Genomic DNA, 14,775 nt, shown 5'->3' on the forward strand with positions numbered 1-14,775 from the left:
GAAAGAGGGAAGAGAGCGAAGCGAAAGTTCGTCTTCTGAGGCATTGTCTTCGAAGTATCGCCCGTAATGCTCTGCGTAACCAAGGTCTCTCCATCTGTACTATTAACTGTCATCTAATTTCACAAAATATATGTATCACGTGGACAAAACATCATCTGGAAAACCTTATTTTATTTAGAAGTCGGCGAAGTTGATAAAACTCATCATGTACAGATCATAATACCAGTGCAGTAATGTTTATATATAAACATGTGTGCTTCTAATTCTTTCATGGAGCGGTTATACATATATAACAGATAAAAATATGTTTGCATTCATAAGGGTAGCATCCACCATTCTTTTACTTATTGCGCTTGAGATGAACGTGTCGGGGCGGGGCCAGGAGGCATGTACATCTGTCATGAGAATATATAAAGTGGAGCATAGGAGGTGTGTACAGTCAACCAGTTGCAGTCGTTTAGGCAACACTTTTGCTCAACATGAAGCTAGTGAGTAACTTCTAAGAGTAGTTCTCGGTAGTGGTTCTCGACTGAGTCTTATAGTAGCGTCTTAGCTGACTCTTTCGTATTCGTCGGCAGAAAAATATCATCTAATCTTGCAGTGTTGGTAATGCAATGATCACCGGTCAATGAGAAGAGAGAACACGCACTTGTAGACGGAAGTCAAACAAGAAATGAAGATGTGGCTATATATTTCGAGCTCTGACTTACATCCTCTTCAGCAGAAGAGAACTGAGAACCTCCAGATGAAGTTCTTTTTCTGCTGAAGACATCACAGATCAAACAGTACAGCCCCCTCCTCCCTCTTAACTTCTTGCATTATTTATGCCTGTAAGAAGTTCCTCCGTTCCAATCTTCAAACTTCCACATGTGTTTGATGAATAATCATTAGTTAGTGCCGGGTCATCCTGGGATAGGACTCGAGTCTATTAATTTTTCCTGACGAATATGTATATAAGAAGTGCAGTAAATTATATTCACAGCACTCCCATTACTTCTACTTACACGAAATATTGAAACATATTTTCTCTTATTACAGGTGGCCCTCGTGTTGGTTGTGGTGGCACTGACTGCCCTGATGGGGTCAGCTCGAGCTGTTCCTGACCCCGAAGCCCTGGCTGATCCTGACCCCCAGTTTGGATTTGGCAGTCACGAGTTTGGTCGCGGATTTGGTCGTGGATTTGGTGGTCGCGGATTCGGGCGTGGATTTGGGGGCGGATTTGGTCGTGGATTTGGGGGCGGGTTTGGTCGCGGGTTTGGTGGCGGATTTAATCGTGGATTTGGTGGTGGACTTGGTGGCGGACTTGGTAATCTCCTTGGATTCCTTGGTTAATCTTGGACTGCAACCACCAATTCCCTTCCCTATAAGAAGGATCTAACCAGGCGAGTGAACACCAGTGAACACCTTTGTACAAACGTTCAAAGAATCAAATCATAAAATTTTAATCCCACAACGGCAGAGCCCAGTGCTTAAAAAAATCTACAATAATGAAAAATACATCTACTAGACTCTGTGTACTGGTGTAAACACGAGGTACTGGAACTGGTCCAACACGTCATCCTAAACCTCCAACATACAGCACCATCAACCTCCACCGCCTCCATCATAAGTGCGACGCTGGAGATATCTCCCATTAACCTCCACAGTGCTGAGTATAAAAATGAGAGAATATACCGGTAGAATGATCAAAAAAAATACATGCGGTTTGTGGTCTAAACAGCATATTGTTTGTCTTAAGCCGTATCTAACTGTCTCTCATCAACATGCTGCACAAGACTGTTGGCAAGCCACCGACTGGTGATTCAGTGAACGGTATTTCTCAGAAGATTCCTTCGGAAAAATTACAATTATTTGTATATCGCGTATATTCCTTTATATCCCTCACGGATATACAATTCATCCCTCACCTCACTCGCAACATATTTGCATAATCTATTGAAAACACATATATAATACTTTTTTGTACTATTTCCAGGTATTTACATTTAATACATACATACATACATACATACATGTATATATATATATATATATATATATATATATATATATATATATATATATATATATTTATATATATATATATATATATATATATATATATATATATATATATATATATATATATATATATATATATATATATATATATATATATATATATATATATATATATATATATATCATGTGCAAACAGACGTCGATTTGTAAAAACAACAGCTATAAGTCTGCACTCGGAAAATATAAGTACAAATATGTAATAAAGTTGGTAGAATTACCGACAATATATAAAGTAAAAGGACACAAGTGCAACTAATGTGACATTTATTGTGGCAACGTTTCGCTCTCCAGGAGCTTTATCAAGCCATTGATAAAGCTCCTAGAGAGCGAAACGTTGCCACAATAAATGTCACATTAGTTGCACTTGTGTCCTTTTACTTTACAAGTACAAATATACAACATATTAATGTTATATCCACCAATTAACTCTGTGTAATAGATTAATAAAGTCACACGTTGGCAAGTCATATGCTATCAATTTTTAATTTCCTTTATATGAATGTTTATAGATTTATATAAAGTTACTATCGTAAACTTAAAAGTTAAGAAAACGGTTTTTATAAGCGTTCAGAAACTGACGTTGGGAACTGTGCAAGAAAATGACGCTGCAGTAACATATGAACAGAATAAAGCATTATCTGCGCTGCAGATATTTTGCCCTGGATAATAATTAACTGGCCCTAGTCCCAAGTCGATGGATTCCTCTAATAGTGAAAGGGTCAGTTTGAAAGGGAAATCCTGTAGGAGGGGAAAAGGTCCTGGTGGACGACCCATGCGCTGCACACACTAAATTTGTCAAGGACACCAGTGGAAATAAGTCACCGACTTATAATTTGTGCAATTATATTTGTGTGGACCTGTACCTATATATATACACACACACACACACACACACACACACACATATATATATATATATATATATATATATATATATATATATATATATATATATATATATATACATATATATATATATATACATATATATATATATATATATATATATATATATATATATATATATATATATATATATAAATATATATATATATATATATATATATATATATATATATATATACATATATATATATACATATATATATATATATATATATTATTTTTTCAACAAGTCGGCCATCTCCCACCGAGGCAGGGTGACCCAAAAAAAAAATAAAATCCCCAAAAAGAAAATAATTTCATCATTCAACACTTTCACCACACTCGCACATTATCACTGTTTTTGCAGAGGTGCTCAGAATACAACAGTTTAGAAGCATACGTATAAAGATACACAACATATCCCTCCAAACTGCCAATATCCCAAACCCCTCCTTTAAAGTGCAGGCATTGTACTTCCCATTTCCAGGACTCAAGTCCGACTATATGAAAATAACCGGTTTCCCTGAATCTCTTCACTAAATATTACCCTGCTCACACTCCAACAGATCGTCAGGTCCTAAGTACCATTCGTCTCCATTCACTCCTATCTAACACGCTCACGCACGCTTGCTGGAAGTCCAAGCCCCTTGCCCACAAAATCTCCTTTACCCCCTCTCTCCAACCCTTTCGAGGACGACCCCTACCCCGCCTTCCTTCCCCTATAGATTTATATGCTTTCCATGTCATTCTACTTTGATCCATTCTCTCTAAATGACCAAACCACCTCAACAACCCCTCTTCTGCCCTCTGACTAATACTTTTATTAACTCCACACCTTTTCCTAATTTCCACACTCCGAATTTTCTGCATAATATTTACACCACACATTGCCCTTAAACAGGACATCTCCACTGCCTCCAACCGTCTCCTCGCTGCTGCATTTACCACCCAAGCTTCACATCCATATAAGAGTGTTGGTACTACTATACTTTCATACATTCCCTTCTTTGCCTCCATAGATAACGTTTTTTGACTCCACATATACCTCAACGCACCACTCACCTTTTTTCCCTCATCAATTCTATGATTAACCTCATCCTTCATAAACCCATCCGCCGACACGTCAACTCCCAAGTATCTGAAAACATTCACTTCTTCCATACTCCTCCTCCCAATTTGATATCCAATTTTTCTTTATCTAAATCATTTGACACCCTCATCACCTTACTCTTTTCTATGTTTACTTTCAACTTTCTACCTTTACACACACTCCCAAACTCATCCACTAACCTTTGCAATTTTTCTTTAGAATCTCCCATAAGCACAGTATCATCAGCAAAAAGTAACTGTGTCAATTCCCATTTTGAATTTGATTCCCCAAAGTTTAATCCCACCCCTCTCCCGAACACCCTAGCATTTACTTCTTTTACAACCCCATCTATAAATATATTAAACAACCATAGTGACATTACACATCCCTGTCTAAGACCTACTTTTACCGGGAAGTAGTCTCCCTCTCTTCTACACATCCTAACCTGAGCCTCACTATCCTCATAAAAACTCTTTACAGCATTTAATAACTTACCACCTATTCCATATACTTGCAACATCTGCCACATTGCTCCTCTATCCACTCTATCATATATATATATAAATATATATATATATATATATATATATATATATATATATATATATATATATATATATATATATGATAGAAGGGTTGTTGAGGTGGTTCGGACATGTAGAGAGAATGGAGCGAAACAGAATGACTTCAAGAGTGTATCAGTCTGTAGTGGAAGGAAGGCGGGGTAGGGGTCGGCCTAGGAAGGGTTGGAGGGAGGGGGTAAAGGAGGTTTTGTGTGCGAGGGGCTTGGACTTCCAGCAGGCATGCGTGAGCGTGTTTGATAGGAGTGAATGGAGACAAATGGTTTTTAATACTTGACGTGCTGTTGGAGTGTGAGCAAAGTAACATTTATGAAGGGATTCAGGGAAACCGGCAGGCCGGACTTGAGTCCTGGAGATGGGAAGTACAGTGCCTGCACTCTGAAGGAGGGGTGTTAATGTTGCAGTTTAAAAACTGTAGTGTAAAGCACCCTTCTGGCAAGACAGTGATGGAGCGAATGATGGTGAAAGTTTTTCTTTTTCGGGCCACCCTCCCTTGGTGGGAATCGGCCAGTGTGATAATAAAAATAATATATATATATATATATATATATATATATATATATATATATATATATATATATATATATATATGCATATATGTATATATATATATATATATGTATACATATGCTTATATATGCACATATGTAAATATATATATATATATATATATATATATATATATATATATATATATATATATATATATATATATATATATATATATATATATATATATATATATATATATATATATATATATATATATGTATATATATATGTTTTTTTTTTTTTTTCAACAAGTCGGCCGTCTCCCACCGAGGCAGGGTGACCCAAAAAAGAAAGAAAATCTCCAAAAAGAAAATACTTTCATCATCATTCAACACTTTCACCACACTCACACATTATCACTGCTTTTGCAGAGGTGCTCAGAATACAACAGTTTAGAAGCATATACGTATAAAGATACACAACATATCCCTCCAAACTGCCAATATCCCAAACCCCTCCTTTAAATATATATATATATATATATATATATATATATATATATATATATATATATATATATATATATATATATATATAAATAATATATATATAATTATATATGCATGAGCGTGTTAGATAGGAGTGAATGGAGACGAATGATACTTGGGACCTGACGATCTGTTGGAGTGTGAGCAGGGTAATATTTAGTGAAGGGATTCAGGGAAACCGGTTATTTTCATATAGTCGGACTTGAGTCCTGGAAATGGGAAGTACAATGCCTGCACTTTAAATGAGGGGTTTGGGATATTGGCAGTTTGGAGGGATATGTTGTGTATCTTTATACGTATATGCTTCTAAACTGTTGTATTCTGAGCACCTCTGCAAAAGCAGTGATAATGTGTGAGTGTGGTGAAAGTGTTGAATGATGATGAAAGTATTTTCTTTTTGGAGATTTTCTTTCTTTTTTGGGTCACCCTGCCTCGGTGGGAGTATATATATATATATATATATATATATATATATATATATATATATATATATATATATATATATATATACCCAAAGCTGCTGTCTGAAGTGAAGTATTCGTGCACAGGCAGCCATGATGCGTCAAACTAGCTTGGCTTTGGGGTCTCTCAAGGAAATGAAGCAGCGGTTCATGCAACAAGGGCGCATATCAACAACTTGCCTGAGGACAATGCAGTGGTAAAATTGGATTTCAAGAATGCATTTAATCTCCTGAAAAGAGACGTGATATTAGAAGCAGTACAAGAACATTTCCCTGGTCTCTTCCCTTTTGTTTCAGCAAGGAATCAATGCTTCTCTTTGGAGAGTATGAAATCGGAGGGTGTCCAACAAGGAGATCCTCTTGCACCATTTCTCTTCTGTATAACAGTTAGGGAAATCACAGTCAGACTGACCAGTGAGCTAAACATCTGGTTCCTAGTTGACGGCACACTAGCAGGTACAAAGGAGTCCCTCCTAGATGACCTTACACAGGTAATGACACGGGGACAGGAAGTGGGTCTCATCCTGAATCCATCCAAATGCGAAATCGTCTCAGTCAGTCAACAAGTGATAAATGCAGTGAGATCAAAACTACCAGGAGCAGCAGTCATTACCCCCACAAATAGTGTCTTGCTAGGATCACCTCTGGGAAGCAATGCCATTGACACAATTCTCATGAAGAAATTGCAAGAGTTAAGGAGAATGGAACAATGAATAGGCAATCTGGATACCCACGATGCCTTGTACCTTCTCACAAAGCGACTGAGTCTGCCCAGGTTGACATATTTCTTAAGTTGTGCACCTTCATATGATAACCCTATACTGCACGAATATGACAGTATCCTGAGGCAGATTTTTACGAAAGTACTTAACCTTACTCTAGAAGACGGGCAGTGGAACAAAGCTACACTTCCAGTCAGACTAGGAGGCACTGGTGTCTGCAAGTCATCACAGATTGCACTACCTGCTTTTCTGTCCTCATGTATTACATCCAGACGGCTTGTAGCGCAGCGATTCTCCCTGAACATCTTAGGGACAAGATTGGAGTCCAGGACCAAAAGTTCATTGACGGAGCCATGATCTGGGATAATCTAACTGGCTCTGAAACCAGACCTGCTCCCCCAACAACTACAAACAATCGCACTGGGATGGTCAAACAGTGGAAAATATAGCCTCAACAATGCTTCAGAGTGTGTCAGGAAAGGATAGAGCCCGCCTCCTGGCAGTGAGAGCCCCTCATGCAGGGGACTTTCTGTTGGCTGTTCCCAACTCCAGCCTTGGCACACGCCTCGACCCACAGATCATCCGCATCGGTGTTGCCCTTCGACTTGCCGCCCCTATTCTCGCCGAACACAGGTGTATTTGTGGCAGTGAAGCAGCAGACCGATTCGCGTACCATGGTCTTGTGTGCCGAAAATCCGAGGGAAAGATTGCAAGACATGAGGAGGTTAATAACATCAAGAGGAGCCTCACAACAGCCGGATGCCCAGCAGTAAGGGAGCCACCCCAGCTATGCAGATCTGATGGCAGCCAGAAGCGTCCAGATGGTATCACCCTTCAAGCCTGGGACAGACGGGAAGCAGGTGGTGTGGGACTATACATGTGCATCTACCTTGGCTGATACCTATCTCCAATACACCAGGGAGGAAGGAGGGGCAGCTACCAGCTTCAGGGAGTCCCAAAAGTCTAAAAAATATGGAGAACTTGCCCATCACTATATGTTTGTTCCCATAGGCGCAGAGACCCTTGGCTCATGGGGAAAGAATGCATCTAAATTCCTTAAGGAGCTGGGAAAAAGACTCATCAGAGTAACTAGGGATCCCAGGGCAGCCAGTTTTCTGTTCCAGCGGCTCAATGCGGCTGTTCAAAGGGGTAATGCCTGCTGTATTTTGGGCACACGCCCCAGTTCTGAGGAGCTGGATGAGATTTTCGCCTCATAATCGGTGACACACATGTAACAACATGTACCGTATATACCACCTTTATATCACCGATGTATCTCTTAAATCTTCTGTACCATATTATGTAATAAAATATTCCTTTTGATAAAAAACAATGAAAAGATGGGGTTACCTGGAATGAAATCAACGCCCCCGCGGCCCGGTCCACGACCAGGCCTCCCGATGGATCAGGGCCTGATTAACTAGGTGGTAGGGGAAGTGGAATATTCAAACGGCTTCAGGAAGAATTCCAAATATTCTTCCTTGAAGCCTTTTTATCCACTTCTCCGAGGCTGTGGGTCCCACAATTTACACCAGAGGTGGACCCCATCCTATATATATATATATATATATATATATATATATATATATATATATATATATATATATATATATATATATATATATATATATATATATATAAGTGTGTGTTAGTTACCATTTGGTCCTAGGCACATGTGTGTGTGTGTGTGTGTGTGTGTGTGTGTGTGTGCATGTATGGATGTGTACATGTAATGGTGTTTTTCCATCATATTGGCCTTGGTGGCGTAAGACAAAGTGGACCCGGCAAACCTGACAGTGTCAGTGTGCTCATACAGACTGGTTGACCCTGGCCTCCCTGCTGAGACAGTGTACTCGCTGCGTGGGTAATCACTGACGTTTATGTGGGACTCGCTTGTTTTGATTACGGCAGAAGGTTAATCTCGCCATTCCCGACGCATGTGACTTATATTTTGCTGCCCCACCACCAATGGAACGACAGTTCGATCCCATATGATTTCTTTCCGATCTTCATATTGGCGTAATGCCATAATAGACAACGTTTCTTTTTTCTTGTAAATCTTCTATAGACCCTCTAGTTATGGGCATATAGTTAATATATCTTACAGGATAATACACAGTGGGGAGTAGATGGTGTAAGTGTTAGAGTGTGTACTGTACAGTTGTACTGCTGACGTTGTATTACTCATCCGCGGGGGGCGTTGACCCTCGGGACACCCTCTAGGTATACTCCTCTAGGTATACCCCAGAGGTATACTCCAGTGGTTATCATGTACTCCATTAATATTGTACTCTCTTTTTTGTACTCTGTTTTTATTATACTGTTGTTTTTGTTCTTTCTTTCTACTGTACTCTCTCTTTTTGTACTCTTTTTATTGTACTCCCTTTTTTCCTCGCTTTAACCCGTCGTTGTACTTGATCAGGGAGACATGACAGTCTTTACAAGCAGATTTACGCCCTGTCCTTGATAACTCTTACTACCGTGTAAGAAAAATTGCAATGCCCTTTCTTTTAGTCATTTTGAAGAGGGACTTAAGTGTAACGTCCGTGAAGGATCATAGTGTTTTTATTTCCGTCATACTGTTGGCAACCTCGCTTGACCATTGTTTATATCATTTATAGAAAGTAATGTTTATCTCTTGTGGTAATGGTTTCTGTCCTTTCTTGGGAATGTTATTGGAACTTCTGGATGATTGATTCTGTCTTTTTCTTCATTCATCACGGGGTTCTTTTCTTCTTACAGAGCTGAGAGCACTGGATCCCTCAGCGTCCTTGGCAGTACCAAGCGACACTTCTTGAAGCTGCTAGCTGAGTCAACACCACCTTGAAGAATTAATATGGTACACAAATAACCCGCACATAAAAGAGAGAAGCTTACGACGACGTGACTTTGTCAATGGTCCAAGTCGGACCGAAACGTCGTCGTAAGCTTCTCTCTTTTATGTGCGGGTTATTTGTGTATCGTTCCAGTCACGGTATTATGCCTTTTTGTTATTTATTAATATGGTACCCCCTAAGAAAAAGAAAAGCTTCCATCCTCTTACACTCTTGAATCTAAATTACTCTTTATCTCAATGATTCAGTGCTGAGCTTTTAAATAATAGTCCTGTACCAGGAAAAAAAAAACATGCTATGGAAAAACCTTTTTAGTTGGATATGGCTTTAATTTGTGTACAGCTTCATTATGTCCTGGCCTGATAAAGCCAACAAAATCGTGTTCAGAAAAGTGTGAGGCTTTATTTGCTGTTGTCGATAATATTCGATTTTTCATTCAACTAAGCCCATATACGTGTGACGTGTGCAACACTTGGGAGTCTTTATTGAGGAAACTAGTTGGTACTCTGAACCTTTTATCTACGTGTTACCTCAAATATTCAACTAGTCGAAGCTACACACATGGAACCACAGTGCAAGACAAGCCACGAGGGGGATGGAAATCTTAAGTTTGAGCTGAAGATTTCCACTCCCCGTAGCTTGAACATTAAAATGGTATAAAATACCGACAGGTTGTTAGGTAAGACACATATGCAACAGTTAGGTATCTTTATTATGAAACGTTTCGCCTACACAGTAGGCTTCTTCAATCAAGTACAGAAAAGTTGATAGAAGCAGAAGAAACTTGAAGACGATGTAATCAGTCCATCACCCTTAAAGTTTTGAGGTGGTCAGTCCCTCAGTCTGGAGAAGAGCATTGTTCCATAGTATGAAACAATATTGTTTCATACTATGGAACAATGCTCTTCTCCAGACTGAGGGACTGACCACCTCAAAACTTTAAGGGTGATGGACTGATTACATCGTCTTCAAGTATCTTCTGCTTCTATCAACTTTTCTGTACTTGACTGAAGAAGCCTACTGTGTAGGCGAAACGTTTCATAATAAAGATACCTAACTGTTGCATATGTGTCTTACCTAACAATCCCCGTAGCTTGTCTTGCGTTGTTAACCCTTTTAAGTTAAGATCGCCTGTCTGTGATTGTTATGATCGCCTGTCTGTGATTGTTATGATCGCCTGTCTGTGATTGTTAAGCTCGCCTGTCTGTGATTGTTAAGATCGCCTGTCTGCGATTGTTAAGATCGTCTTTCTGCGATTGTTAAGATCGCCTGTCTGCGATTGTTAAGATCGCCTGTTTGCGATTGTTAAGATTGCCTGTTTATGATTGTTAAGATCGCCTGTTTGCGATTGTTAAGATCGCCTATTTGCAATTGTTAAGATCGCCTTTCTGAGATTGTTAAGATCGCCTGTCTGCGATTGTTAAGATCGCCTTTCTGCGATTATTAAGATCGCCTGTTTGCGATTGTTAAGATTGCCTGTTTATGATTGTTAAGATCGCCTTTCTGCGATTGTTAAGATCGCCTGTTTGCAATTGTTAAGATCGCCTTTCTGCGATTGTTAAGATCGCCTGTTTATGATTGTTAAGATTGCCTGTTTATGATTGTTAAGATCGCCTGTCTGCGATTGTTAAGATCGCCTGTTTGCAATTGTTAAGATCGCCTTTCTGCGATTGTTAAGATCGCCTTTCTGCGATTGTTAAAATCGCCTTTTTGCGATTGTTAAGATCGCCTATTTGCAATTGTTAAGATCACCTTTCTGCGATTGTTAAGATCGCCTGTTTATAATTGTTAAGATTGCCTGTTTATGATTGTTAAGATCGCCTGTCTGCGATTGTTAAGATCGCCTGTTTGCGATTGTTAAGATTGCCTGTTCATGATTGTTAAGATCGCCTGTCTGCGATTGTTAAGATCGCCTGTCTGCGATTGTTAAGATCGTTTTTCTGCGATTGTTAAGATCGCCTGTCTGCGATTGTTAAGATCGCCTGTCTGCGATTGTTAAGATCGCCTGTCTGCGATTGTTAAGATCGCCTGTTTGCGATTGTTAAGATCGTTTTTCTGCGATTGTTAAGATCGCCTTTTTGCGATTGTTAAGATCGCCTGTTTGCAATTGTTAAGATCGCCTGTCTGCTATTGTACTGGTATGTTACCACAGCTTAACAAGAGGTGATACGTTTTTTTCAGTTATTAACGTTTCCTCTGTTCTACTGTCACAATATATCACATCTGCTGTTCTTCGTTGTTTCCTTTATTTAGTAAACGTACACAAACTTATACAGGCCTATAAGAACATAAGAATGGAGGAACACTTCAGCAGGCCTACTGGCCCATACAAAGCAGGTCTTTATTGAAACATAGTCCAGATGTTTCGACCCTTCGTGCGTGAAACCAGAGCAGCACTGACTTTGCTCCTGTTTTAACTGGCACGTTCCTCAGGTGAGTGTTTAGATACACTGTGCTAACATCTCTACCAGCATACGGTCCCATGAAACCCAATTCCTATTACGATATCTTTTAATTATTGTTCATCAGACTACTGCACGATTACTGTGAATATTGTTGCTATAGTCATGGGTATTAACAGAAATTTTTTCAAAGATTTATGAGGCTGGTTAATATTCTCTAGTCTGTCAGCTTCACGCTTCCCTATTGTCACCCTCTCTAGTGTCTCCTTTACATCTCCTTGACAGACCTGTTAATGTTGGTGTGGATTTATTTGTCGTTGTTAATAATAATAATAATAATAATAATAATAATAATAATAATAATAATAATAATAATAATAATAATAATAATAATAATAATAATAATAATAATAATAATAACGATAATAACAATAATAACAATAATAATAATACTTGGCATGCTAAATTAAAAAAAAAATCACGTGGTTTACATAACACAAGCACTGTTACGTAGAAACAATAAATAACTTCGTTACTACCGAGGAAATGCATCCTTTGGACGGTACACATATATTCACATTGTTTATTTTTTTCGGAGCGGTTAGAAAGTGACCGAGTAGAGGAGGTGCCAGGAAGGGCAGTGGGCGGCGGGCGGTTTCCCAGGAGAGTATATAAGACCCATCACCACGGCTGATGGGCACAGTCAAGCAGCTACAGGACTCGTGTACACAACACATACCTCCTTAACATGAAACTTGTGAGTACCTTTAAAGAGCAATGGTTCTTTCAGAGTCATATAGTGAGCGTCGACTGAGAGTCACATAGTGATATTCGACTGAGAGTCACATAGTGATATTCGACTGAGAGTCACATAGTGATATTCGACTGAGAGTCACATAGTGATCCTCGACTGAGAGTCACATAGTGATATTCGACTGAGAGTCACATAGTGATATTCGACTAAGAGTCACATAGTGATCCTCGACTGAGAGTCACATAGTGATATTCGACTGAGAGTCACATAGTGATATTCGACTGAGAGTCACATAGTAATATTCGACTGAGAGTCACATAGTGATCCTCGACTGAGAGTCATATAGTGATCCTTGACTGAGAGTCACATAGTGATATTCTACTGAGTCACATAGTGATATTCGACTGAGAGTCACATAGTGATCCTCGACTGAGAGTCACATAGTGATATTCGACTGAGAGTCACATAGTGATCCTCGACTGAGAGTCACATAGTGATATTCGACTGAGAGTCACATAGTGATCCTCGACTGAGAGTCACATAGTGACCCTCGACTGAGAAGCTTACAGTCATCCTTGACTGAGAATCTTAGTTTCTTAGTTGACTATCTCACTGGTCGGTGGGATAACATTCTCAAGTCTGTAATGTTGGTAACGAGTGAAGAACACACACTTGGAGATGTAAACGAAACATAAAATGAAAAGCAGACTGTATATTTCGGGCTCTAACTGAAGTCCTCTTCAGCAGAAAAGAGCTAACTAAGAACATTTAAGTGGACCTCAGCCAGTGGTAGAAACATGCAGCAGCCCGGTTTTCATTTGTTGGTTGATTCGTTAACTGGGTTTAAAGCTTCAATTCCTTCTCTTTTCACTTTAAAGACAGATTGCTCCGCTGATTTAGAAATATTGAATTTTCACAACCATTTCAAATCAAATATTTAAATGTATCCTTTAGGAATTTCAAATTACGACTCCTGATGTCATGTGATCCATGAAAACAATTTCTTTCAGTAATTATAATATTTACTGTACTTCTACTTAACCTCTATGTATCAACAGTTTTTATTTCGTTTTAACAGGTGGCCGTTGTGTTGGTACTGGTGGTGGCACTGACCACTGTGATGGGGTCAGCCAGAGCCATGCCTGACCCTGATGCCAAGGCTGATCCTGACCCACAGTTTGGATTTGGAAGTCACGAGTTTGGAAGATTTGGTGGGCGTGGATTTGGGGGTGGATTTGGTGGATTTGGTGGATTTGGTGGATTTGGTGGATTTGGTGGATTTGGTGGTGGATTTGGAGGTGGATTTGGTGGTCGTAGATTTGGACGTCGTAGATTTGGAAGTCACGAGTTTGGCAGATTTGGTAATGGATTCTTTGGTTAACGATGGACGCTTCTCTACTGCCAGCAGTCGTCTCCCATGAGAAGGATAGATTATTCAATCAAGAAATACAGATCATTCCTCAAGAGATTAACGATTTGGAAATTTACAGCTACAATTACTGGTGCAAATACCGATACGTAACTGGAGCTTGTCCAACACCTAATCTTGAGCCTCCAATTCCTTCAACATCCACACCACCGTCAGCCTCCACTGCTCCCCTTGTGAGGGAAGACGTCGAAGGCATCAGTCATGAATCTCAACAAGATTGTCAGGAAGTCACCAACTGGTTTTTCAATAATTTATGTCTGTCAGAAGAATTTTTAGTGAAAAAATAAATATTTATTTATGCAACTATACTATTCATTATACCTTATACAAATATACAGATAGTATTATACCACGTCAGTCACACTCGTGTACCCTTTTGTGCTCTGTACAAATAGTCACGCACAAAATATAAGTGCAAGGTTATTAGAAAACTATTAAAATACATAAACTGATTTAAAAACACACCAGTTATAAACTTGAACTTGGAAAACAAATGTGTATACTGAATCTTATGTG

At 39.1% G+C, this 14,775-nt stretch overlaps 2 protein-coding genes across 4 annotated transcripts; both read left to right on the plus strand.

Moving 5' to 3' along the window:
* The first annotated feature begins 352 nt into the window (after positions 1-352).
* Positions 353-10,197, plus strand: LOC128690572 (neuropeptide-like protein 29). 3 transcript variants are annotated; one of them, XR_011392574.1, is made up of 3 exons: positions 353-488; positions 1,039-1,382; positions 9,583-10,197. XR_011392574.1 is itself a non-coding variant. In XM_053779282.2 (2 exons), exons 1-2 carry the CDS (start codon positions 480-482, stop codon positions 1,330-1,332), a joined length of 303 nt encoding a protein of 100 aa, XP_053635257.1. In that variant the 5' UTR covers positions 353-479; the 3' UTR covers positions 1,333-1,956. The 3 variants fall into 3 exon arrangements, 2 of the variants coding, with proteins under 2 accessions (XP_053635257.1, XP_053635258.1); XM_053779282.2 differs by lacking the exon at positions 9,583-10,197 and having other exon boundaries at positions 1,039-1,956; XM_053779283.2 differs by lacking the exons at positions 353-488; positions 9,583-10,197 and adding an exon at positions 526-830 and having other exon boundaries at positions 1,039-1,956.
* Positions 10,198-12,689: 2,492 nt separating this feature from the next.
* LOC128690571 (protein suex-1-like) lies at positions 12,690-14,562 on the plus strand. Its single transcript, XM_053779281.2, has 2 exons — positions 12,690-12,833; positions 13,909-14,562. Exons 1-2 carry the CDS (start codon positions 12,825-12,827, stop codon positions 14,209-14,211), a joined length of 312 nt encoding a protein of 103 aa, XP_053635256.2. The 5' UTR covers positions 12,690-12,824; the 3' UTR covers positions 14,212-14,562.
* The last annotated feature ends 213 nt before the right edge of the window (positions 14,563-14,775 follow it).

Source organism: Cherax quadricarinatus, chromosome 29 (genome assembly GCF_038502225.1).
Source record: "Cherax quadricarinatus isolate ZL_2023a chromosome 29, ASM3850222v1, whole genome shotgun sequence".
Lineage (NCBI taxonomy): Eukaryota > Metazoa > Arthropoda > Malacostraca > Decapoda > Parastacidae > Cherax > Cherax quadricarinatus.